The sequence below is a fragment of the Syngnathus acus genome, chromosome 6 (assembly GCF_901709675.1).
Source record: "Syngnathus acus chromosome 6, fSynAcu1.2, whole genome shotgun sequence".
Classification (NCBI taxonomy): domain Eukaryota; kingdom Metazoa; phylum Chordata; class Actinopteri; order Syngnathiformes; family Syngnathidae; genus Syngnathus; species Syngnathus acus.
In genome coordinates, this window is record NC_051092.1 from 327602 (window position 1) to 348957 (window position 21356).

At 54.7% G+C, this 21356-nt stretch overlaps 3 protein-coding genes across 4 annotated transcripts; 2 read left to right on the plus strand and 1 right to left on the minus strand.

Moving 5' to 3' along the window:
* The first annotated feature begins 4298 nt into the window (after positions 1-4298).
* tmpob (thymopoietin b) lies at positions 4299-6681 on the plus strand. Its single transcript, XM_037253917.1, has 6 exons — positions 4299-5020; positions 5121-5235; positions 5486-5635; positions 5907-6019; positions 6087-6181; positions 6251-6681. Exons 1-6 carry the CDS (start codon positions 4787-4789, stop codon positions 6609-6611), a joined length of 1068 nt encoding a protein of 355 aa, XP_037109812.1. The 5' UTR covers positions 4299-4786; the 3' UTR covers positions 6612-6681.
* A 1950-nt stretch (positions 6682-8631) lies between these two features.
* On the minus strand, positions 8632-11919 carry gtse1 (G-2 and S-phase expressed 1). 2 transcript variants are annotated; one of them, XM_037253863.1, is made up of 11 exons: positions 11552-11919; positions 11425-11482; positions 10694-11216; positions 10457-10603; positions 10244-10376; positions 9734-10069; positions 9596-9665; positions 9249-9461; positions 9004-9178; positions 8818-8934; positions 8632-8728 (listed from the first exon to the last, which is right to left on the minus strand). In XM_037253863.1, the coding sequence occupies exons 1-11, from the start codon at positions 11571-11573 to the stop codon at positions 8642-8644; spliced, it is 1881 nt and encodes a 626-aa protein (XP_037109758.1). In that variant the 5' UTR covers positions 11574-11919; the 3' UTR covers positions 8632-8641. The 2 variants fall into 2 exon arrangements, with proteins under 2 accessions (XP_037109758.1, XP_037109759.1); XM_037253864.1 differs by having other exon boundaries at positions 9773-10069; positions 11552-11918.
* A 1632-nt stretch (positions 11920-13551) lies between these two features.
* On the plus strand, positions 13552-20985 carry LOC119124155 (plasma membrane calcium-transporting ATPase 1-like). Its single transcript, XM_037253836.1, has 20 exons — positions 13552-13783; positions 14766-14963; positions 15023-15280; positions 15351-15476; positions 15530-15718; positions 16425-16571; positions 16640-16854; positions 16975-17217; positions 17291-17532; positions 17592-17826; positions 17895-18074; positions 18149-18236; positions 18329-18435; positions 18497-18688; positions 18778-18991; positions 19251-19462; positions 19603-19710; positions 19803-19991; positions 20095-20484; positions 20527-20985. Exons 1-19 carry the CDS (start codon positions 13591-13593, stop codon positions 20479-20481), a joined length of 3723 nt encoding a protein of 1240 aa, XP_037109731.1. The 5' UTR covers positions 13552-13590; the 3' UTR covers positions 20482-20484; positions 20527-20985.
* Positions 20986-21356: the final 371 nt, after the last annotated feature.

Sequence of the window (21356 nt, forward strand, 5' to 3'; positions counted from 1 at the left end):
CTTGTCGCGCCAAAAGGCTCCAGCTGCTTCAGAGGTGTCGAATTATCGGAGCTCAGCTGGATACGCCAGGGGGCGGCCCAGCGAGCGAGCAAAACCAGCTGACTTTGGCACATTTGTCCTCCGCCGCTGGCACGCCAGCGAGGCTTGGCGGCGGCCAAACGGAGGAGAAGGCCCTCCCGCCAAAGGCGCTCAACGCCGCCGCGACAAGTGCTTTTGCCGCGAGAACGCCGCATTAGCCGAGCCGCGGCGTGCCAGGCGCGGAAAGTAACAAAGTGTCGGACGTACGATAACATCAGCTGAGCAAGGGCTTTTCTCCGGGCGGGAACGACGAGGAGCTGAAAGCTCCCGAATGCGTCAAATAACTTCACACCGCAGCCAGACATAACTGAACATTGGCTACACCTGTTGGCGCCCGTGTGGAAATGATGCCTTTTTCCACATGCAAGCAATATGCCAGCGCCTTTAGATTGAGACGCCATAACCGCCCGTCAGCTTGGGCAAACTAAAAACTTGTCCAGAGTCGAAGACAATCCAAGTGGCCTGAGGGATTGAAAAGTTCCGAGTCAGCCTTGACCCGTCCTAATCATTTGCGCCAAAGAAGCCCCATCCCGTCTTTGGCTGGACAAAAATGAAGGTCCCAAAGACCGGCTGTCCAATTGAGATTGCCGGCGCCGATGTTGGACGGCGCGCTTCCATTGGCGGTTTACATTGTGCAGGTGCGTGGGAGCTTCCGCCCGCCAGCTTGCTTGGAAAGTGGAATGCGCTCCGAGCGGCCAGAGAAAGGAAAGGGCCAGCGGAGGGAGGCCCACCAACACGTGACACCAGCAGGGCCTTACGCGAGTGAGGCTTTTGGCCGTCCCGCTCGGCTAGCGACGTTCCGAGAGCCGAGCCAAGCGCGGAAATGTTTCTTTCCTGTGAACTCCAGAAGCTGGCGCCGGCCCACGGCCCGGCCCGGCCCACGGCCGAAGCGCCCTGCCCGCCGTTTGGTGTTACCTCCAAAGAGTTGGCCAATACCTTCTTGGAAGGCCATTCTTATTTGCTGCAAACGTGCAAAGCCAGGTGGGTCACCCCCAAGGTTCACGTCTGCGTTACGGGCCGGGCCCTTGGACTGGTGCTTGGCTCCCCTCCTCCACCTGCTCGCCTCCTGCCCCTCCCTTCCGTGCTATCTGCAGCAGGCCTGACAAGAGAAGGCCCAATTTGCCTTCAGCTCCACTGAAGCCCTCGTTAAGCATTCCTGTCGCTTCCCTCCTGCTTTAGCAAGCACGGAGGATCTCCAGGAGGACCTCTGAGACGCTTTTGTCATGAAAGAAATCTGACTCGACTTGATTTGTGTGAGTTGGGACTCGGTCATGACAGAAGAGGCCCCCCCCCCCTTTACCGGCCGCCAAGGACAATTTGGCCCTCATCTCAACCCATGACGTCGGGCTAAGATGGCCGAGCGACACAAAGCGGAAGCGCCGTTCCTCACGGGCTCCCTGAAAGCCGAGCCGCCGTTCTGTTTGCCCCGACCGACCGAGTTCAGCGAGGACGCGACAAGGCGCGCGTGCGTACCCAAAGGCCAAACAAAACGGAAAAGGTCCAAATTGTAATGGTTTCGCAAACACGCCGAGGATGCGAGCGGGCCGGCGTCCAAACGGGCATCAGCCGGGGCCAGGAAGGGAGGCTCCTCTTTCTTCTGACGGACGCGTCTACAACTCGGGAGGCTCCGTTTTTTTTCTCCCGTCGTCGGCTCGTTTTTCCTCTGACGGACGTGTCTACGACTCGCTCCAATTTGGATTGTCAACACGTGAAAATATTTGGGCAAGAACACACACGGTGCAGTGCACGCATGCTCAGAGCGTCTGGCTCAGATGCTAAGCGACTTTCTCCACTCAGGAAAGCACTCAGGACTCGTCTTAATTAGTTTGGCAATCAAACGTAGCAGAATGATTCAATGTTATTGTACGTCTAGGTTGGTTTGAAGGCTTCGCATCCGATGTCATAGTGGAACCAACCTCTGAGGACGTCATCCGCATCATCCTGCTTTTGCCTCGCTCCAACATCGCTAACACGAAACATACGTAACCATTCTTAACTCTTTCACCGCCAGCCCATTTACACTTTGACGTCTCTAGCCGTCAATGGCAGCGAATGAGTTCGGTTCAAGCAAACCCGTGGCACACTTCAACTCCGCCGGCTATCCAAAAAGAAAAGGCCAACAACGTCCCGTCATTCTTTTGAGCTTTGCTGAAGTGAGCTCACGTAACGCTGACGGCAATTTGGAGGGAGGGAGGAAGATTTGGAGGGAGGGAGGGAGGGAGGGAGGGAGGGAGGGAGGGATGCGCGCAAGGTCGCCATCACGGGAGGAAATGTTCTAACCTGAGTGGGAATGGCTGAGAAGTTGTAATGGCTGACTGCTGTGGTTTATTCAAACGCTCCAAGATCAACTCCATTGAGGAGTCTGACTTCATCGCTTCATCCAGGCGTTGCTGTTTCACTTTAAAAAAAAAAATTCACGTCAACCATCAATGTAACCTTCTCACGGCGAAGTGCGCCGGCCGCCGTGTTTGTCTGCTTCTTAGCGGCTGTTGAATTTGTTCCCCTGGTTTATTTTGCACTAATCTGTCACAAAACATCATATCAGAGCCACCGCCAGCGGCCGTAAAGTGAACTCATTCTGAAAATGGGACTGTTGACCATTCTGGAGCCAACTTTGATCTTTTTTTTTTTTTTTTCTTTCCAGAGGCCACGACTGTTATGCTTAAAGAGGCGCTCGCTATGATTCTTGGCCCGAGCCTTATTTTCTGTATAAATTACGCACAAAGAAAGCTTAAGAGGTGTTTCTCAAGGGCTCCACATTTGCAGCCTCTCGCTCGCTCGCTCGCTCGCTGGCTGGCTGGCTGGCTGGCTGGCTGGCTGGCTGGCTGGCTGGCTGGCTGGCTGGATGGCTGGATGGCTGGATGGCTGGCTGGCTGTGGAAAAGCTGAACTGTGCTTCAAGTGCTGTATTAAGTGTGGTTTGTGTGTGGGGGTGTGGTGCAGAAACATCCCAGGGAGGGGGGGAATCTGTGGAAAGGACAAGTGGGGAGCCACAATGCCGCCTCAAACCGCTGTCCCCGCAGCCACAACCGCACCACACGGCCCGGCCCGGCCCCTGTGGCGGACTGCTGGCTTTTGGTCAAGAAGGCCTTCTCTGCTGCCGTAAACACCGCTGCCGCCGCAAGCGCGCCTACACGCACAACCCAAATTCAAATATTTGCTTTTTTTTTATTTTTTATTATTATTAGTGAAGGTGTTTTTTTAATCAGAACTCTTGAATATACTTGTAATGACATAACAAACTCCTTCAATCGTCCTGTCCGGTCTGGTGTGAGTGTCTTGGCCACCTGGGGGCAGTGTTACACAGATACACCGTCGTTAGAGTCAATCTTTCACACATTTTTGTATGCAGTTTATTGCTCAATTTTCATCTCCCTGCCATTTAGTTTGAGTCATTTGGCCACGTGTTGGCGGCAGGAAGTCGCCCTCAAGTATTTCAAGGTCGGGCTAGTTTTGTTCAAACCTTTGTAATCCTGCTTTTTACACCAACAAAATGCAAAGGCTCGAGGTGAAGTTTGATCATGTCCAATCAACTTTATTTATATTGCGCTAGTTTGGTTACATTGAGGCTGTCCAATTGGACTCAAATGTGTTTTCGACTGGTGGTAATGGTGGCAATATTTGCATGCCGTAGTGATATGGGAACGCGGTGAAGAGGGAGGGGAGCTGCAATCAACAGTCACGAGAATTTCCACATTTGACCTGCTATTCATACATATTGAAAAGAAAGATCTGTAACTCTTGCTATATACGGAGACAACTGTTATGGGAATACATATTCGCCGAAACATGTCTCCACGGAAAAAAGCACGGAAGGCTTTCGAAAGGAAGCAGCAGTTTTAATCATATGACTCGTACTGCTCTCTTCTGGTGAAAAGACAACACTGCAGCTCAACATATTGCCTCGATCGAAAAGCACGACATAGTGCTGTTTGTTTGAGCGTATTGATTGGAGCCTCGCAGCCCAAGTTTAGGACCCTTTGGGCAAATGACGTCCTGCAACAACAACAAAAGGAAATAAAAGGGAGGGCTGATCGATCGATCGGGCAGCCAGCGGGTGGCGACAACGGTCCGCCATTGACGTTCTTGGTCCAAGTCACGAATGCAATGCGCCGCGCCGCGCCGTGCGTGCTTCTATTGCTGTTCGTGAACACGCTCGAAGGCCAGTTGTGTCCAAAGTCCCGTCTGCGCCGTTTCTTTCCATTCTTCCTTCCTTCCTTCCTTCCTTCCTTCCCTCTTTGTTTGTGGCGGCGGAGGAGGCCCAGAGCTCCATTCATAGGGAGCCAATCACCGTCGCGCTTCCTGGCGGCGCTCGGCCAATGGCGCAGCGACGTGCTTGCCGGTCACGCTCCGACCGCGGGGAGGCAAGAAGCGAATGGGCCAGTGTCTGTCGGTCGGGCAAGCTAACTGCTAACGTCTCTTCATTTACAATTTGAGTCTTCAGCGAGCTTTTTCCTCGGGAGCAAAGGCGCGGACTCGCTTTGGAAAAATCCAAACCACCCGACAATATTGAGCTGGGCCGGCTAAAAGGTCAACGAGCGGCTTTGTTGGGCTAAATTAGCGTGTCTCCTGCTAGCGTCATCGGCGAGGCGCCAGTCAATCGTGTTTGACAACAACGCGCTCGCTCGCTTGCTCCCGCTGCTCTCCCGCCGCTGCTGCGGTTCCGTTATCCGCTACCCCATTCACAAGGCGCTTGCTACAAAGTCGACATGGCCGAGTTTCTGGAAGACCCGTCGGTGCTTACGAAAGACAAGTTGAAGATCGAGCTGGCGGCGAACAATGTGGCGCTGCCGAGCGGCGAGCATAAGAAAGAAGTCTACGTGCAGCTCTATTTGAAGAATTTGACGGCGCAGAACAGCAAGAGGAGCCCGCCTGCCGACACTTTCTCCAGCGACGACGAGCTGCCCACCCCGGTGGTCTCCAACAAAAGCCGATCCGGCAGAGTGAGTCTCCCCAACTTTGTGTGTGTCTGTGTGCGCGCCCGGTGGTCTTTGTGCACCGATTTGAGCGCTCGCGCCTTTTCAACGTGCTGTGCGTGTGCAGAAAGCCACCAAGAAGACGGACAAGCCTCGCATAGAGGTGGAGGTGACGGAACTCACCGATGATGACCTCAGACAGCAACTCGCCAAGTATGGAGTGGACGCGGGACCCATCGTGGGTAAGTTGCTGCCGTCAGTCCGTCCGTCCGTCCGGTAACCGCCAAAAATATCCCCCAGAATAGACTTGACTTTGTAGCTCATTGAAATGACATGTCGCGTGCCTGCCTGCCTGCCTGCCTGCTTTGCCTGCCTGCTTTGCCTGTCGACCCGTGGAATGCTAAAATGTGTTCTAAAAGTCCCGGCCGGCTTTGTATGTTTATCAATTACGTATTGAATCTTGGCCATTTTGCGTCATTTGCGTGTTTGCAGCCTCGTCGCGCAAGTTGTACGAGAAGAAGCTGCAGAAGCTTCTGGGAGAGCTGGCGGCCGAGGCCCCTGCCGACGTCACCGTGCTCCCCAAAGCCGACGCCGATCAGAACGGCAACACCAACTCTGACCAGTACAGCGACAAGGAAGACGGTAGCTATTGATCGGGGATGGATTGATACTTGACTTCTCGGCGAGGGATACACAATTTGATCCGCATTGCAGACAGCAAAGTTTTCAAGTGAAACATGTTACAAATGGCACCCCCGTGAAGCAACAACGTCAGGGACAATTCTCTCAATTGTCCTTTTCTTTTCTTTTTTTTATACACGTGTGCACGCACAACTACTTGTTGTTTATTCTGCTGCATCCTTTTCATTGGCCCATCCACTTCTTTATCGAATACATTTTGCGCGCGATGCAGAGGAAATGACCAGCGCCGAACCACCGGAGTCGGTTCCCGTCGTAGAGAAGCCCGTGCGCAGCAGAGGGAAAACTCCTGTAGCCGTGCGGAGCGGCAGCAGACGGCAAACCAAGGTCGACGCGGCGTGGTGGCTAGCTAGCGTTTTGTAGGCGGCGCCACTAAACGCTTGCAAATGTACAGGTGCCGGAGGCGACCGGCGACGCCCCCGTCAAACTCAGCGAGAGCGTGGTGGAAGACATCCTGGCCAATGAAATCAGCACGCCGACAGGCATCAGGTAGCCGGCCGCTCGCTGACGCCCGCTTATCCACTCGAAAGTGTTTCACGTTGCTCGTTTTACTCCCAGCGCCACCTGCAGGCGTCCCATCCGAGGAGCGGCGGGCCGACCGCTCAAGCCCAGCGAGTACTGGCTGGACGAGTCGCACGTGCGCCACAGCGTCCACACGGAGAGCCGCTCCTACTCGGAGTCCTTCTCACGGGGGGCGGCCCCCTCATTGGCCACCGTGGGCGCGGCGCGGCGCGCCGGCGTCCTCTCCCTCCTGCTCAAGCTGGCCCTCTTGGTGGCCGTGCTCTGCGGCCTGCTTTTTGTAGCCCAGCAGAATCTGGAGGCGGCTCACGTCCTGCTGGACGACGCGGCGGTCCGTTTCCGGGACGTGGCCCGGCAGGCCGCCGCCTACCTGGGCCTGGGCGACCAGCCCGAGGCGTAAGGTCTGTCTGTCTCGCCCCTGCCGCACAACTGCGTTCACTCGACAAAAACTGGCTTCAAAGCACTTTGGACACAAAGTGGCTTGAACGTGCACTCGGCTCAAGTGGCTTCAAAGCACTTTGAGCAAAACTGCCTTTCAAACGCCACTCAACGGGACTGGGTTCAGAGCGCTTTTCACCAAAGTGGCTTCCAACCAACCCTTTTGGACAAAATTGGCTTCACACAGGGTCCTACATTAACAGCGGCGGGCGGACGGGCGATCGGCCCACGACACCTTTCGTAATGAGAATGATTGCTTTTTCAAACACGACCCGGCGATGACGTTTCTTGACATGCATTGTCATATTTTCGTCAATAAATACTGTAATAGAGTCGGAAAATGAGAAATAACTTCCACGCGTGCGAGGCCGCCTCTGGCTCTAGCTGGCTCTAGCTGGCTCTAGCTGGCCCACGACCCCGATGGACTTAATGTAGGACCCTGTCAATGGAAAACGTGTCTTTGGACCTTGGCAGCCTCAAAGCACATTCAAGCAAATGAATTTGAAAGCAACCACTTTTGGCTCCTCCACTCCGCGGGATTTGCAGTGCTGCGCAGCAAGCAGGCGGGTGGCGCCACCACAGACTCATTTTCATGTCCTTTCTTTTTGAAATTTCTTGTCTTTCCGTGTATGTAGAGTTGAGTGTAGAGGGCCACCGCATGCTTGTAGTTTTGTGCTGCGCCGATCCCTACGCTGAGGGGGTTTCTGAGAGTTTGAAAATGGACTCTTTGAAATTGCCATTACAAACGGAGGACATTGAAGTTCCCGTGGAAATCAGGCGCCCATTCTTCTCCATTACCGTCCGATGGCGGCTTTTTGGGGCAGCCCGGCTGGCGCCTCTTTTGTTTTTTTCCCCCCCTCCGCAGCTGACGTTATTTGTGCTTTTTGGGTTCGTCTGCTCCGTTTCGAATTAGCTTTGCGAACCTCGACGTCCTCCCACGTAGCTCGGGACCTCGCAAAGCCCTCGGCGAGACTCTTGAACGCATCTTCGGCGACCGCTTTCGCCTCGACAAATTGAACCGTTTCAACGCTCCGGCCGGGATGTGGGAATTTTGATATTTTTCTAAAGGTGGTGCATTTACTCCCCTCCCCCATAGCACCCTCAAAGGTAATGCAATATGGAAGACTCGGTATCTTTTTAATTTGACTTTTGAGCAATTTCCTCTCTAGGCAGCTTCCCCACAATGGCCACAAATATTCACGGAGTTGCGTTTGTGTGGATTTTTAATGGTATTTATGATCCAGTAGGCAACGTATCATTAAATAAACATCATCCTTAGCACTTGTTCAACTTCTGTCGTCTTGATTTCTTTCCGGTCTTGATGGCAAGCATGGAGACCTCATGTCACGTGACCCGAGTTTCGGCAGAACCGGGCCGAGTCTGGCCTTCCGGACCCAACCCCGTGGCCCTGGATAAGCTGAAGAAAAATGTTTCAGCCCGTGCCCGATGTCCCAAAGTTTGTGTGAGTTGTTCGTTTGCCTCTTCTGCTCTCAGGTGAGCCCGTGCGGTCCAAGCTAAGCGATACCTCGGAAAGGGGCCGAGAGGTTCACGGAGCAATCGGCTGAGGACGGACGTGCTCCAAGCCCCCTTGAAGATGGAGTCCAAACACTTTTGAAACGTAAATGACCACACAAAGAAAAGGCTGAGCGAAAATCATGCATGTAATTGTGCTTGCGGGAGACGCGCGGCTGGACGAGGCGGGCCGGCCCGTGGCTGGACGCCAGCCGTGGACGACGGCAGCCAGCCCCGGTCGGTGTGCTCCTTGTTCGCCTGGGGCTCAACGATCAGGTGGGAAGTGCATTGCTTCGTTTGACATGATGTGGATGAACTTTCAAATATGAAAGAATGCGTAACAATGTCAGTCAAAAGAAAGAAAGATCAATGAACAATATTTATTTAGGTTCTTAAGGTTAGAAGCAGGAATAAAATCAGAATTCCGTTTTTCAAGCTATCCCACACACACACACACCTCCAAGTGTGTGTGTGAGTGTTTCAAAAGGAGAGGTTGATGAGGGTGGCAGTGTTCTCCTTCTTGTCTTCCGGGCTCCACTTGATGAGTGGCGAGCTTAAGTCAATCAGCTGCCGAACGACATCGACAAACATGAACACACAACAACAACAACAAAATGCAAAGTGAGCGAGCAGCTCCAATCGCAGCAAGTTTGTACCTGCGTTGCGGCACAGCTCTTGGTGCTGTTGCGGACCAAGTCTGGGGTGTTGAGCAGGTCGATGAGCGCTTTCTCATGAGTCGGGAGAAGCGGAGTGGGAAGGTCCAGCAGAAGAACCTGAAGAAAAGCGTTAGAGTCGCCGCTAACCGTGTCCGGCGACCTGACTTAGTCTGAGGCGAGGCCAACCTCTTGTTGGGCGCTCTCCGGCTGAAGCTCATCCGATTGGCCGCGACCGGCCGGCTCCGCGCTCGCGGTGCGCTCCGATTGGCCGGGCGCCGCCGGAGGCTCCTCCTCCTCCAGACAGAAGGCCTGCACGACTACAGGCTCCGCCGCCGCCATATTCCAGTCTCTGGGGGCGGGGCTGCGTAGAGGGAAAACAACTTTGAGGCCGGCTGTTTGCGCGACATCCCTCTCGGCTGTCGGACGTTCACCTGAAGCAAGTCCCGGGGGGGCGGTCTGAGGCGGCCTGCGTTCTAGGGGGTCCGGCGGTTCTGCGGTGGCTGCCGGGTGTCGGCCCGGGGATGGACGACCCCCGGCGTTTGAGCGGCGTGGGGAGACCGGAGGGACGCTGGCAACGTAACTGCAGAGGCCCGCTTGGATCTGCGGGGGGCGTCACCGAGCCACTCCACGCCTTTTGATGGAGGCTAGGGGGAAATGGGTGAGGATGTCATAAGTAAGCAACTCCAGGAGAACCACTAGCTGTCACTATTAAGGGGGGGTGTCGCCATTACTATGTGCTGGGGCCGTGTTCTCCTGTGTAAGTCAACCAAAATATCACCTGTCCATAGTGGCCATCGACATACGTTGCTCTGGTTTGAGTACCTTGGAAACATCCGGAGAACAAAAACCTTTTGGGGGGGGGGGGGGAAACAGTTTTAGGTAAAGATGGGAAATGTTCATTGATGTATTTCCTGACCTGGAGGTGTGATTTCTCTGCTATGTGTGGGCGTCTTGCCTGGCGCTGCAGCTGTGATTTTTGCCATCAGTCCATTTTGAATCCACTGAGCTGAGGTTTGGTCCAAGGTTCTTTTAGCAGACGCAGTCTGGCGCTGCGGCGTGACCCCGCCGGCCTTGACACTCTCGGACAGCTTTCTGGCTCGGCCGGGTAGCGCGCTGCCGGCAGCGGAGGACGCTAACGACGGTGACGCCGTCACGACGCCAGAGCGGCGCTTGTTTTGATTGGCAGGCCGGCCGGCGTTGCCAGGGACGGTGGAGGAGGTCAAAGCGCGGTCCTGCGAGGAGTTCAGCTTCCCTGAGAGGACGGCAACGTCACAAAGATAGCGGTTAGTCACACTTTTCTCTCCTGCGGCTCATTTTGCTTGGCTAGCTGTAGTTTCTGCGAAGATTAGCATTGTGCTAATAGTTAGCCGTCAGTATGGCAATGGTGTGTGAAGATGTATGGACCTGCTGTTAGCAATGAGCGCACCTGTGGCTGGAGACAGGGACAGGCTGGAGTTGAAGCTGGATACAGAGGACGAAGATGAGGACGTTTTGCGGCCTTCGACGGGGTTCCGGCTCTTAAGCGGCGTCACCTTTGTACCGGACTGCCTCCTCGTAACCTTCGTCGTACAAGACGGAAAGCCGATTTGATGGCAGGTTGCCTTAACGGCAGCGTCCACCAATCACGGCAGTGCAGTACCTTGGCGGGTGCAGCCAGCGTGCGCTTCTTCCCCAGCGTGCTACAATCGAGGGACAAGTCACTGACGTCTGATGCCACTCTGGCCGAATCGGTCACAATATCCTCACGGGACTTGGGCCGGCCGGAGAGATCAGGACTCGAGGCCACCTGGACGGGAAAAAAAAACAGGACATCGGTGACTTCACCTCCTGAGCGGCCAGACAGATAGACAGAGGGAAAAAAAGTCAGAGAGCCTACTTTGCCGGGCGGTTGCACTCGGGCTTTCTGAGCAGCGGCCGAAGAGGAAGTCCTGGGGACGGACGGCTTGCTGGGCAGCAGCGCACCCAAGCCGGCTTTCCCGCGCAGCGCCGCCCGGGTCTTGACGGAGGCGTTGAGCCGAGCTGAAAGACGAGTCGCCGGGGGCGGCGCGTTCCCTTGCTTCAAGCGCTGCCGGATGGCCGGAGGCAGGTCTTTCATAGGACTGTCCTGCACCAGGAAGGTCTGACGTATGGCGGGGCTGCACAGGCTGGGAGGTGCCGCCAACAGATCCAGTTTGGCGGCGCCGTCCTGGATGAACTGTTCCCCGTCTTCCCCGTCCTGGCCGTGGAGCCGCTTCCCACGCCGCAGCTGTTCGGCCACTCGCTTGGCTTCCTGGCACACGGCGTCCAGCTGGTCCCCCGACAGCGGACTCCAGCGGGATTCAAAGTTATTGGGCGAACGTTTGACCAGATGGCGGGATGGGTCCGCAAAGACATCATCCCCGCCTTCTGCACACCAGGACCTGCGGGTGCAAAAGCTACTATATTCACTGATACCACCTATACAATTTCTTTCCATGAAGACAATGAAGGAAGATTGTGAACAAAGACCCTTCGCTCTTTCTGAGATTGGATTTTGCACATTCATCTGGACGTTTATTTGACGTTCACCCTCCGGTGAATCAAATCATGAATTGGTGAAGCGAACAAATGGCGAGTGAAAGTTCCTACCCGTCAGGTGACAGAGAAACATCGAAGTCGAACTTCTCGTCCAGCAGATAAATGGCATCTGTGGTGACACACAAATGAGCAGCATGTTGGTCTGTTGGTTGGTTAGTTATGGAGAGCAGTAACTGACCGCTGCCTGCTCGACGCTCCATCGCGCTGCTGCTGTTGCTGCTGCTGCTGTCAACCTGCAGGTAAAATAGCAATAACCTCAACTAACTCCGATGTTAATCGTTTGTATTTGCCAGGATGTAAGTCACGAGTCACTTGACGGAAAATACGACTTGTTGCTTTCCGAAAGCTCCACTCAGCAAAGCCCTAGCGTCGTCTTCCTGGGAACCGGCCGGCCGGCCGGCACGCAACGCGACTTTAGTCGTTTTCGTGAAGTCAAGGATCTTTGCGATCCTCGTTATTTTGTTTCGGCGACAATTTCTTTTCTGCTCGCAAAACAACACAACAATTCAAATGTGGAACGCTGCTGGTCACGTTCCTCTAGCGCTCCGTCATTGGTGGAAAGTTGATGACGTCGGCGCGAAGGGAGTTGTGGGGAATGGAGTCCATGTCGGCTTTTCGACGCCTTCAGGGTAACGGATCGTTGTGAAATATACATCGAATACGAATCTAGGCTACGCATCAATGTTGATTTAATCATTTCTATTTTATTCTTAAAAGAATCCAATAAACAATGGGCGGCAGTAGTATGACTTGAGAGTGCATTTAGTAATGCGTGTTCACGTGGTCCATGCTGATGTCAAAGTCGTGCGTGCGTGCGTGCGTGCGTCCATTTCTTTTCTCTGAATCGCTTACGCTCAAGAGGGTCCTTTATCCTCACTACCTGCAGACCAGGTAGTTAGTTGGGTAGTTGAGGCCTCTGTCGCCCCAATCAATGGCACCCATGGATCTTGGACCTTGTCATGGTAAAAAAACCAAATGTAATCCATGCCCAACGCATAGCCTTGATAGCTATCTATAACCCTGATCTTTCTAGTTGCGGTTCCTTGATCCGGAAGCTTTAGGTATCGGTGGTCCTACTTCTCTAAGGGCACTCTGCAGCCCTGATCCCAGTTACCTTGATTCTCATAGATGGCAATTCCTTTCGCAAGTGATCAGTGTGAACATGTGTATGCCTCTCCACCAGGATCTTATTGATCTAGTTTCTGAAGAACTCCCTGTAGTCTTGCTCCGGGCAGATCTTAATCTTTTCAGATGTGATTCCTTAATCCCCCAGTACCTGGAGACCACAACCTTGGTATTCCTGGTCTCAGTCGTTTTGACCCCTGTAGATCCTGCGGTCTCACCTAGTCCCCGCAACCCCGGTGTGTGATTTTTGTGCGTGTGCGCGCATGTGGGCGTTTCTTCTCCGTCGGTTGTGGGCGGCGCCTGAGCCTCAGTGTTGACTGAGGCCACAGATTGTCTAATTAGATTAAGCGAGGCTTTCGTCAGATAATCATTTAGCCTCCTGTAGCTCCTGTTTTTGTCCTGCCATGGAGAGCAGCCCACAGGGAGCTCGCTGAAGGTCAAATTGACTCTGCCGCCGCCGCCGCCGTCAACCACAGCACTTTGGAGCCTCGGCCGTGCGTATGCGCGTGTAGCCCGGGCGGGAGCGAGCGGTGGCCAGGTTATGGGAAGCGCTGGGACGCTGCTCAGTGGAAACGCGACGCCTCACCCGAGGCCATGGGGGAGCTCGGTGTAAGTAGCGCCGCCGCCGCCGCCGCCTTGGCTTTCAGCAATTCTGAGGAGATCATCATCGTCATCATCATGGCTGCGGGTCATTTCAAGCCGCTCGCTCGTTCGCTTGTCAAAGGGCGGGTGTCACGGTGACACTCGCTAGTGTAAAAAGAAGTTAAGCCGAGTCAACAAGTAGCTCCGCCTTTCTCGCTCGTCGTGGCCATGGAAGCGCAATAAGAAGTTAGCGTGTCACTGCTGTCTGAAAGTTGGAAAAGAAGCCGCGCGCTGCAGCTAGTCAAATACGTATGTACTTAGCACTTGGATCTCAACGTACGTGACGTGGAGTGCCGCCCGCATGCATGCGTCCGCAGAGTGCACGTCAGAAGTCCGCCGCATAGCAGCAGGCCCACCTCTGAGCGCCACCTCTGAGTTTGACCTCTGAGAAGGCAGGCAGGCAGGCCGAGCGAGCGACCGGCCGGTTGTCCGCCTGCGCCGCCGGGCGACATGGCCAACAGCTCGTTCAGCGGCGGCAAACGCCGCGGCTCGGCCTACCGGGAGGCCGCCGAGTTCAGCTGCTCGCTCCAGGAGCTGCGCTCGCTCATGGAGCTGCGGGGAGACGAGGCCCGCGACAGGATCCGAAACAGCTATCAGGATGTCGACGGACTCTGCGCCAGACTCAGAACCTCCGCCCTCCAAGGTCATTGCATGCTGTGTGCGCGTGTGTGTGTGTGTGTGTGTGTCCTTGTCAACTGTCATTCACCTGATGCAATTGACGGCAGCTGATTGAATGAAATCAAACATGATCAAATGTATTTAGCAAACATGTACGCTCTTAATGTTCAGCGACTGCAACGATTGCTATACAAGTTCAGCTTGATTATTTATTTGTAATTGCAATCAGATCATTTAAACTGTCAAATTAAAGGCATTGAAATTCCATTCAACTTCAAGTCAAGATTTTCTTAACGGTATAGAAATAAAATTAGACGTATTGTAGTGAATAAAATGAAATTAAAATTCTTTGAAAAAATAGGCTGAATCACAATTGATTCAAAATGAAGAGATAAGATGTTATGTTGGATTGCAAGTTAAAGTGCAGACTTTTTAAAAATGCCTTTACTGCTATAAAAGTATGAAGTATAGGGAAAAAAACAAAACAATAATAGACCAAATTTTCTGAATGCGACCTTTTGGCAAAATATAATGGAAGGGATTGCAGTAAACACATTTGAAAAATAAATACGAATGATAATAATGAATGATTTATATCCCGAGTGAGAAATGATTACATTGACTTGTATGTATGAAATAGATTGTCAGATCAATATTTCCATCCACCCGGTTCAGGGTCGCGGGAAGGTTGCTGGAAAATAAAATAAAATGAAATAAATGATCCTTTAGCTGAAAGTGAATCCAATTGATGTACTATCGTTGCAATGGCCACCAAATTGCTAAATGAAGAGATGCTGCGTTGGTTGTCTTGCCTTGTGACAACAAGGCCGGCCGGCCGGCCGGCCGCCCGCCCGCCCGCCCGCCCGCCATCATTAATTCATATGTGAGACGCTCAGCGCAAATGTCAGCAACAGCTTGAAAAATCCATTTCCGTCACGAGCTCCGATCGGAGGTGACGCAAGGTGCTGTAATGTGCGTGCGTGCGTGTGTGTGTGTGCGCGTTGGAGGTCTGGACGGTTCGTGGGAGGACCTGCAGCGTCGGCGCCAGGTGTTTGGCCCCAACGTGATCCCCCCCAAGAAGCCAAAAACCTTTGTGCAGTTAGTGTGGGAGGCGCTGCAGGATGTGACGCTCATCATCCTGGAAGTGGCCGCCATCATTTCACTTGGCCTTTCTTTCTACCAACCGCCGCACGCCGACAGAGACAGTGAGTTGCCGCCGCGAGCGAGCGCCGACCCGCCCAATCAACCGTCCCGCCACGTGCAGGCTGCGGGCAAGCGGCCGGCGGCGCGGGCGACGAGGGCGAGGCGGAGACGGGCTGGATCGAGGGCGCCGCCATCCTGCTCTCGGTGGCCTGCGTGGTGCTGGTCACGGCCTTCAACGACTGGAGCAAGGAGAAACAATTCCGAGGCCTCCAGAGTCGCATCGAGCAGGAGCAGAAGTTCAGCGTGCTGCGCGCCGGCCAGCTGGCGCACGTCAAAGTGTCCGACATGGTGGTGGGCGACATCGCGCACGTCAAATACGGTCGGTATTTCCGCCTCGCGGGTCAAGCGGCGGGCGCGCTGACCAGCTTTGCCCGCCCGCCCGCGCGCAGGCGACCTCCTCCCCACCGACGGCATCCTCATCCAGGGAAACGACCTGAAGATGGACGAGAGCTCCCTGACCGGAGAGTCGGACCACGTCAGGAAGAGCGTGGACAAAGATCCCATGTTGCTCTCAGGTGCGTCCGCCGATGGATTTCCTCTCCGCCGTCCGGCTCACCTTTTCTCCCAGGCACTCACGTGATGGAGGGCTCGGGCAAGATGCTGGTGACGGCGGTGGGCGCCAACTCCCAGACCGGCATCATCTTCACCTTGCTCGGCGACGAAGGCGGCGACGGAGACGACGACAAGGCCGACAAGAAGAAGAAGAAGAAGAAGAGGAGGGAGGAGCGCAAGAAGCGAGAGAAAAAGGATAAGAGAAGTAGGTTTGGCGTCGCGTCGCGTCGCGCTCGCTAACGACCTGTTCAAAAGGACCACAAAGGTGACAAACGACCTGTGTTCTTTCTGCTGCCGGCTGGCTCTGCTTCCAAGTTGTGGTTCCTTCCAGCAGTTCTTATACGTCTCTCACAGCTTCTGTGACCGGTCACCTATGGAACATTGGGCCAAGCGGCGGCTGTCAAGCAATTCTTTCAGCCGGCAGTTGGGCTCAGCCGTCACTCTATTGTGCAAGTGAACGAGCGACCGGGTCAGAACAATGAGATTGTTGACGGTGCCCAAGGCCCAGGACAGGTTCAGGTGCAGGTGCAGGTGCAAGTGCAGGTGCAGGCGCAGGCGCAGCAGGCGCAGCAGACGCTGCAGGCGCAGCCCTCCCCCAGCAGCAGGTGCTCCTGACTCCGTTGATGGCGATTAGGAGCAAGCAGATTAGCTCGCTTAAGCTCACCGGCTTCTTTCTTTATTGCGTAGCGGCCTACCGCCACCGCTCTTCTTCTTCATGTCCACTAATAACCTATTGGGATCAAGACACACACACACACACGCACAGCAGCTTCTCCTGTCACACCTGGTTAGCCCACATTCAAACAGCTCCAGCTCGGGCCCTTTTTTTAGGGAACGTGTCCAAAGGCATTCCATTCCAAACTCTCCTTCTGCCATTCGGATCCTTAATATTCCGATTGTCTTCCCGGCAGGAAAGAGCAAAGATGGCCCCGCCGTGGAGATGGAACCGCTCAACGAGGACGCCGAACCGGAGAAGAAGAAAAGCAACCTGCGCAAGAAGGAGAAGTCCGTCCTTCAGGGCAAGCTGACCAAGCTGGCCGTGCAGATCGGCAAAGCGGGTACACATCTCGAGAAGAAAAGACATTTGGGAGGGCCGGGTTCTTTGTCAAACATGTTCCTCCGACAGGCCTCTTCATGTCAACGCTGACCGTCATCATCCTCATCGTTCGCTTCCTGGTGGACACCTTCTGGATCCAGGGCATTCCCTGGACCGCCGAGTGCCTGCCCATCTACATGAAGTTCTTGGTCAAGTTCTTCATCATCGGCGTGACCGTGCTGGTGGTGGCTGTGCCTGAAGGTCTCCCTCTGGCTGTCACCATCTCCCTGGCCTACTCTGTCAAGGTTTCTCCCCTTCCTACTCGAGAAGACAAATCTCTGCACGAGCCAGAGGCTTCGCTTTGATTGTGGCGTTCCTCAGGGTAACGTTTGCGGTCGGTCCCTCCCCTTTGTTTCCCCTTTCAGAAAATGATGAAGGACAACAACCTGGTGCGCCACCTGGACGCCTGCGAGACCATGGGCAACGCCACGGCCATCTGCTCCGACAAGACGGGCACGCTGACCATGAACCGCATGACGGTGGTCCAGGCCCACGTGGCCGGCTGCTACCACAAGAAGGTGCCCGAGCCCGACCTGGTACCCGCCAAGATCCTAGACCTGCTGGTTCTGGGGATCGGGGTCAACTGCGCCTACACCACAAAGATTATGGTGAGAGAGCTTTGGCCGCGTCACGTGATCTGGTGACAAAGAACCGCGGCGGCGGCGGCGGCGTCTCTTGCAGCCTCCCGACAAGGAGGGCGGTCTTCCCCGCCAGGTGGGCAACAAGACAGAATGTGCCTTACTGGGTCTGAGCCTGGACCTGCGACGGGACTACCAGAGCATTCGCGACGACATCCCCGAGGAGAAGCTCTTCAAGGTGTACACCTTCAACTCGGTCAGGAAGTCCATGAGCACCGTGCTCCGGAACCACGACGGCAGCTACCGCATGTTCAGCAAGGGAGCCTCGGAGATCCTGCTCAGGAAGTAGGTCCCCCGTTCCCCCGGCAAAGGGTCCGGCTCGCGGCTAAGGACGGACCTCGCAGGTGCTGCAAGATCCTGACGGAGAACGGCGCGGCCAAAGCCTTCAAGCCTCGCGACCGGGAGAAACTGATGAAGACGGTGATCGAGCCCATGGCGTCCGAAGGCCTGCGGACCATCTGCCTGGCCTACCGGGACTTTGCCGCCGCCGACCGGCCCGACTGGGAAGACGAGGCCGACGTCCTCGCCGGGCTCACCTGCATCGCCGTGGTCGGCATCGAGGACCCCGTCAGACCCGAGGTATCCGTTCGGACGTCGCCCCTTCGGGAGGCCCAACAAAAGTCCTAAAGTGCTCCGTCCGTCGTCAGGTGCCGGACGCCATCAGGAAGTGCCAGCGGGCGGGCATCACCGTGCGCATGGTGACGGGAGACAACATCAACACGGCGCGCGCCATCGCCAGCAAGTGCGGCATCCTGCAGCCCGGGGACGACTTCCTGTGCATGGAGGGAAAAGAGTTCAACCGACGCATACGCAACCAGCTGGGCGAGGTCCGCGGCGTCCGGCAGTGCGGGACCGGCCGGCATGACCGATGACTGACCCGTCGCCGCCGTCCTTGTCACAGATTGAGCAGGAGCGAATCGACAAGATCTGGCCCAAACTGCGCGTCCTGGCCCGCTCGTCGCCCACCGACAAACACACCCTCGTCAAAGGTCAGGGCGCGAGACGGACGCTTTGCTAGCCGGCCGGCCGGCTACTTGTACCATTGGATTCCAACGGGTCTACGCGTGCGTCCGTCTTCCAGGCATCATCGACAGCTCGGTGCTGGAGCAGAGGCAAGTCGTCGCCGTGACCGGAGACGGCACCAACGACGGGCCCGCCTTGAAAAAGGCCGACGTCGGCTTCGCCATGGTAACACGTCCCGTGTTTAACGAAGCGTACGTACGAGTCCAATGCGTGGGTCGCGCGGCAGGGCATCGCCGGGACGGACGTGGCCAAGGAGGCGTCGGACATCATCTTGACGGACGACAACTTCAGCAGCATCGTCAAGGCCGTCATGTGGGGACGCAACGTCTACGACAGCATCTCCAAGTTCCTGCAGTTCCAGCTCACCGTCAACGTGGTGGCCGTCATCGTGGCCTTCACCGGCGCCTGCGTCACGCAGGTGCACGGGGCGCCGCCCCCTCGCCGCTCATCTCATGGCTTGCCTACCCCCTCGCTCATCTCAACCCCCCCCCCCCCCCCCCCCGGCAGGACTCGCCCCTGAAGGCGGTGCAGATGCTGTGGGTCAACCTGATCATGGACACGTTCGCCTCGCTGGCGCTGGCCACCGAGCCGCCCACCGAGGCGCTGCTGCTGCGCAGCCCCTACGGACGCAGCAAGCCGCTTATCTCGCGCACCATGATGAAGAACATCTTGGGACACGGCGTCTACCAGCTCACCGTCATCTTCACGCTGCTCTTTGTCGGTCAGTCCGGGAGTAACAAGATGAAAAATGAAAAGGAAGCTCATGAATGAAATGGCAAAAGGCCGTAATTGAGTTCAAACTAAAATACAATTAGAAAAGGCTCAAATTACAAGTCAAAGTACTCAAAGTAATGTCAAAGCAGAAAAAAAAATAGACCTAAACCAAAATTCAAGTCGAAATTTCGAAAAGTCAACAAAACCCCAAATGGTACAAGAAAGTAAAAGTGGACTTTGAAAGTTGCGTTTGTTTTTGTGCCTAGGCGAGCTGCTGCTGGATATGGACTGCGGACGCAACGCGCCGCTGCACGCGCCGCCGTCCGAGCACTACACGGTGGTCTTCAACACCTTTGTGTTGATGCAGATCTTCAACGAGCTCAACGCCCGCAAGATCCACGGCGAGAGGAACGTCTTTGACGGCGTCCTCAACAACCCCATCTTCTGCACCATTGTCGTCGGCACCTTCCTCGTTCAGGTGGGAAAAACAAAGCAAGAAACATTGCTCTGCTCCTTAAGAAAATGCTGATCTTTATTTGTGGATTCTTTTTATGATGATCAAATACTATTTTTATATATTGTTCTATTTGAATCTTTGAATTCTTTGCACTGCGGCAGGTGCTGATTGTGCAGTTTGGCGGCAAGCCCTTGAGCTGCGTGAGCCTGAGCGTGGAGCAGTGGCTCTGGTGCATCTTCCTGGGCTTGGGCAGCCTGCTGTGGGGACAGGTGAGACGGGGGGTGGGGTCCGGGCGGGACGGCGCCCCGGCCGGCGTACGGGGCCCGCTGACGACCTTTGCCCCCCCCTGGCTCGCACGCAGCTGGTTTCCAGCGTGCCCACCCGCTGGCTCAAGTTCCTGAAGACGGCGGGCCACGGCACCAAGCAGGAAGAGATCCCCGAGGAGGAGCTGGAGGAGATGAAGGACCCCGACGAGATCGACCACGCCGAGATGGAGCTGAGGAGGGGCCAGGTGCTCTGGTGCCGGGGCCTCCAGCGCATACAGACGCAGGTGGCCGTTTCGGAAGCGCCGCCGCCGTCATCTTGTCGTTAGCCGACCGATTGCAGTCCTCCAAATTGAACGTGAGGGATGACGCTTCCCCGCCGTTTCCCAGATCCGCGTGGTGAACGCCTTCCGCGACAGCGTGTCCCCCTACGAGAACCTGGAGACCCCCGAGTCCCGCAGCTCCATCCACAACTTCATGAGCCACCCCGAGTTCCGCATCGACGACTCGGAGCCTCACATCCCGCTCATCGACGAGCTGGAGGGCGAGGACGAGGCGCCCACCGAGCGCAACTCGGTGGCGGCGGTCCCCAACAACAGCCTGGGCGCCGCGGAGCCAGAGCGCCCCCTAGCGCAAGCCTCGCTCCTCAAGGACCAGCAGGGCCCTCAGGCCAGGGCAGCGGCGGCGGCGGCGACGGCTTTGGTCTCGGCCAATTCCAAGGGGGGGCTGGCGCCCTGCCCCGGAAGCCCCCTGCACAGCCTGGAAACCTCGCTCTGAAGTCAAAAGAAAAGAGCCGCCCGCCGCCCGCCGCCCGCCGCCCGCCGCCGGCCCAACCAAGCGGGTAGTAACATACTAGACGTGAACTCTTGCAAGTGTGCTTTAGCGGATGGTGACTTGTTCACCCATAATCACGTAGGTGTTGATGTGATGGATCTGTGACTTTGTGTTTGTAGACGGCCAGGTTGGTTGCTTCTTATTTGTATGTTTTCTGTGGATTGGCTTTTAGGCCATCACAAAATCTTCCAATACATCATTCTGAAGTGTAAACATTGAAGAAAAACTAACATCTCTCAATTGAACATATCTAATTCATGGTTTCATCAATATGAAATGCCCCGCCAAAGGTCAAAATGATATATATTTAGAGTCATTGAAAAAATTGGATTTGAATATATATATATATATATACTATATATATATATACAGTGCATTTTTATGCATTACATTTTTTATTCACTGGATGTTCGTTTTTAAATAAATAGCTTTTGTCTGTTTTACACACAAGATCTGGCTTCACTAAACGTGATTAAAAAGTAGCATTGTTATACACTATCATTGTTTTTAAGAAGATATAAAAATAGTTTTTACTGTTGAAATAATCATTTCTTCTCTTTTTAATTGTAATTATAATTAATTTGTATTACCTGTATTATTTGCTCATTTTATTTACAATCAATGACCATCATGCTCTCTAGTGGAGATGTTAATTACATTTTCTAAATAAGATTTCATTTGGATGAGGCTAAAAATGTGTAGGACAATAGCGTAGGTAGGAAGCACAAGGTAATAAATAATTTAATATATTTTAAAAGTGATCAAAAAGTTTAAAAAAAAAGCTTTTAAGTGGTTAAACTAAACTTGTCTGTCCGTGG

Bases quoted from the DNA above. Each gene is read 5' to 3' on its own strand.
- tmpob (XM_037253917.1), top strand. From the start codon at position 4,787: ATGGCCGAGTTTCTGGAAGACCCGTCGGTGCTTACGAAAGACAAGTTG. The intron at 5,236-5,485 runs GTAAGTTGCTGC...GCGTGTTTGCAG, and splicing joins GGACGCGGGACCCATCGTGG to CCTCGTCGCGCAAGTTGTAC. The intron at 6,182-6,250 runs GTAGCCGGCCGC...TTTTACTCCCAG, and splicing joins AGCACGCCGACAGGCATCAG to CGCCACCTGCAGGCGTCCCA.
- gtse1 (XM_037253863.1), bottom strand. From the start codon at position 11,573: ATGGAGCGTCGAGCAGGCAGCG. The intron at 10,604-10,693 runs GTAGGCTCTCTG...TTTCCCGTCCAG, and splicing joins GAGTGCAACCGCCCGGCAAA to GTGGCCTCGAGTCCTGATCT. The intron at 9,179-9,248 runs GTGAACGTCCGA...CCCTCTACGCAG, and splicing joins CCCCCCGGGACTTGCTTCAG to CCCCGCCCCCAGAGACTGGA.
- LOC119124155 (XM_037253836.1), top strand. From the start codon at position 13,591: ATGGCCAACAGCTCGTTCAGCGGCGGCAAACGCCGCGGCTCGGCCTAC. The intron at 16,855-16,974 runs GTTTCTCCCCTT...TTCCCCTTTCAG, and splicing joins CCCTGGCCTACTCTGTCAAG to AAAATGATGAAGGACAACAA. The intron at 18,075-18,148 runs GTCCGCGGCGTC...TCCTTGTCACAG, and splicing joins TACGCAACCAGCTGGGCGAG to ATTGAGCAGGAGCGAATCGA.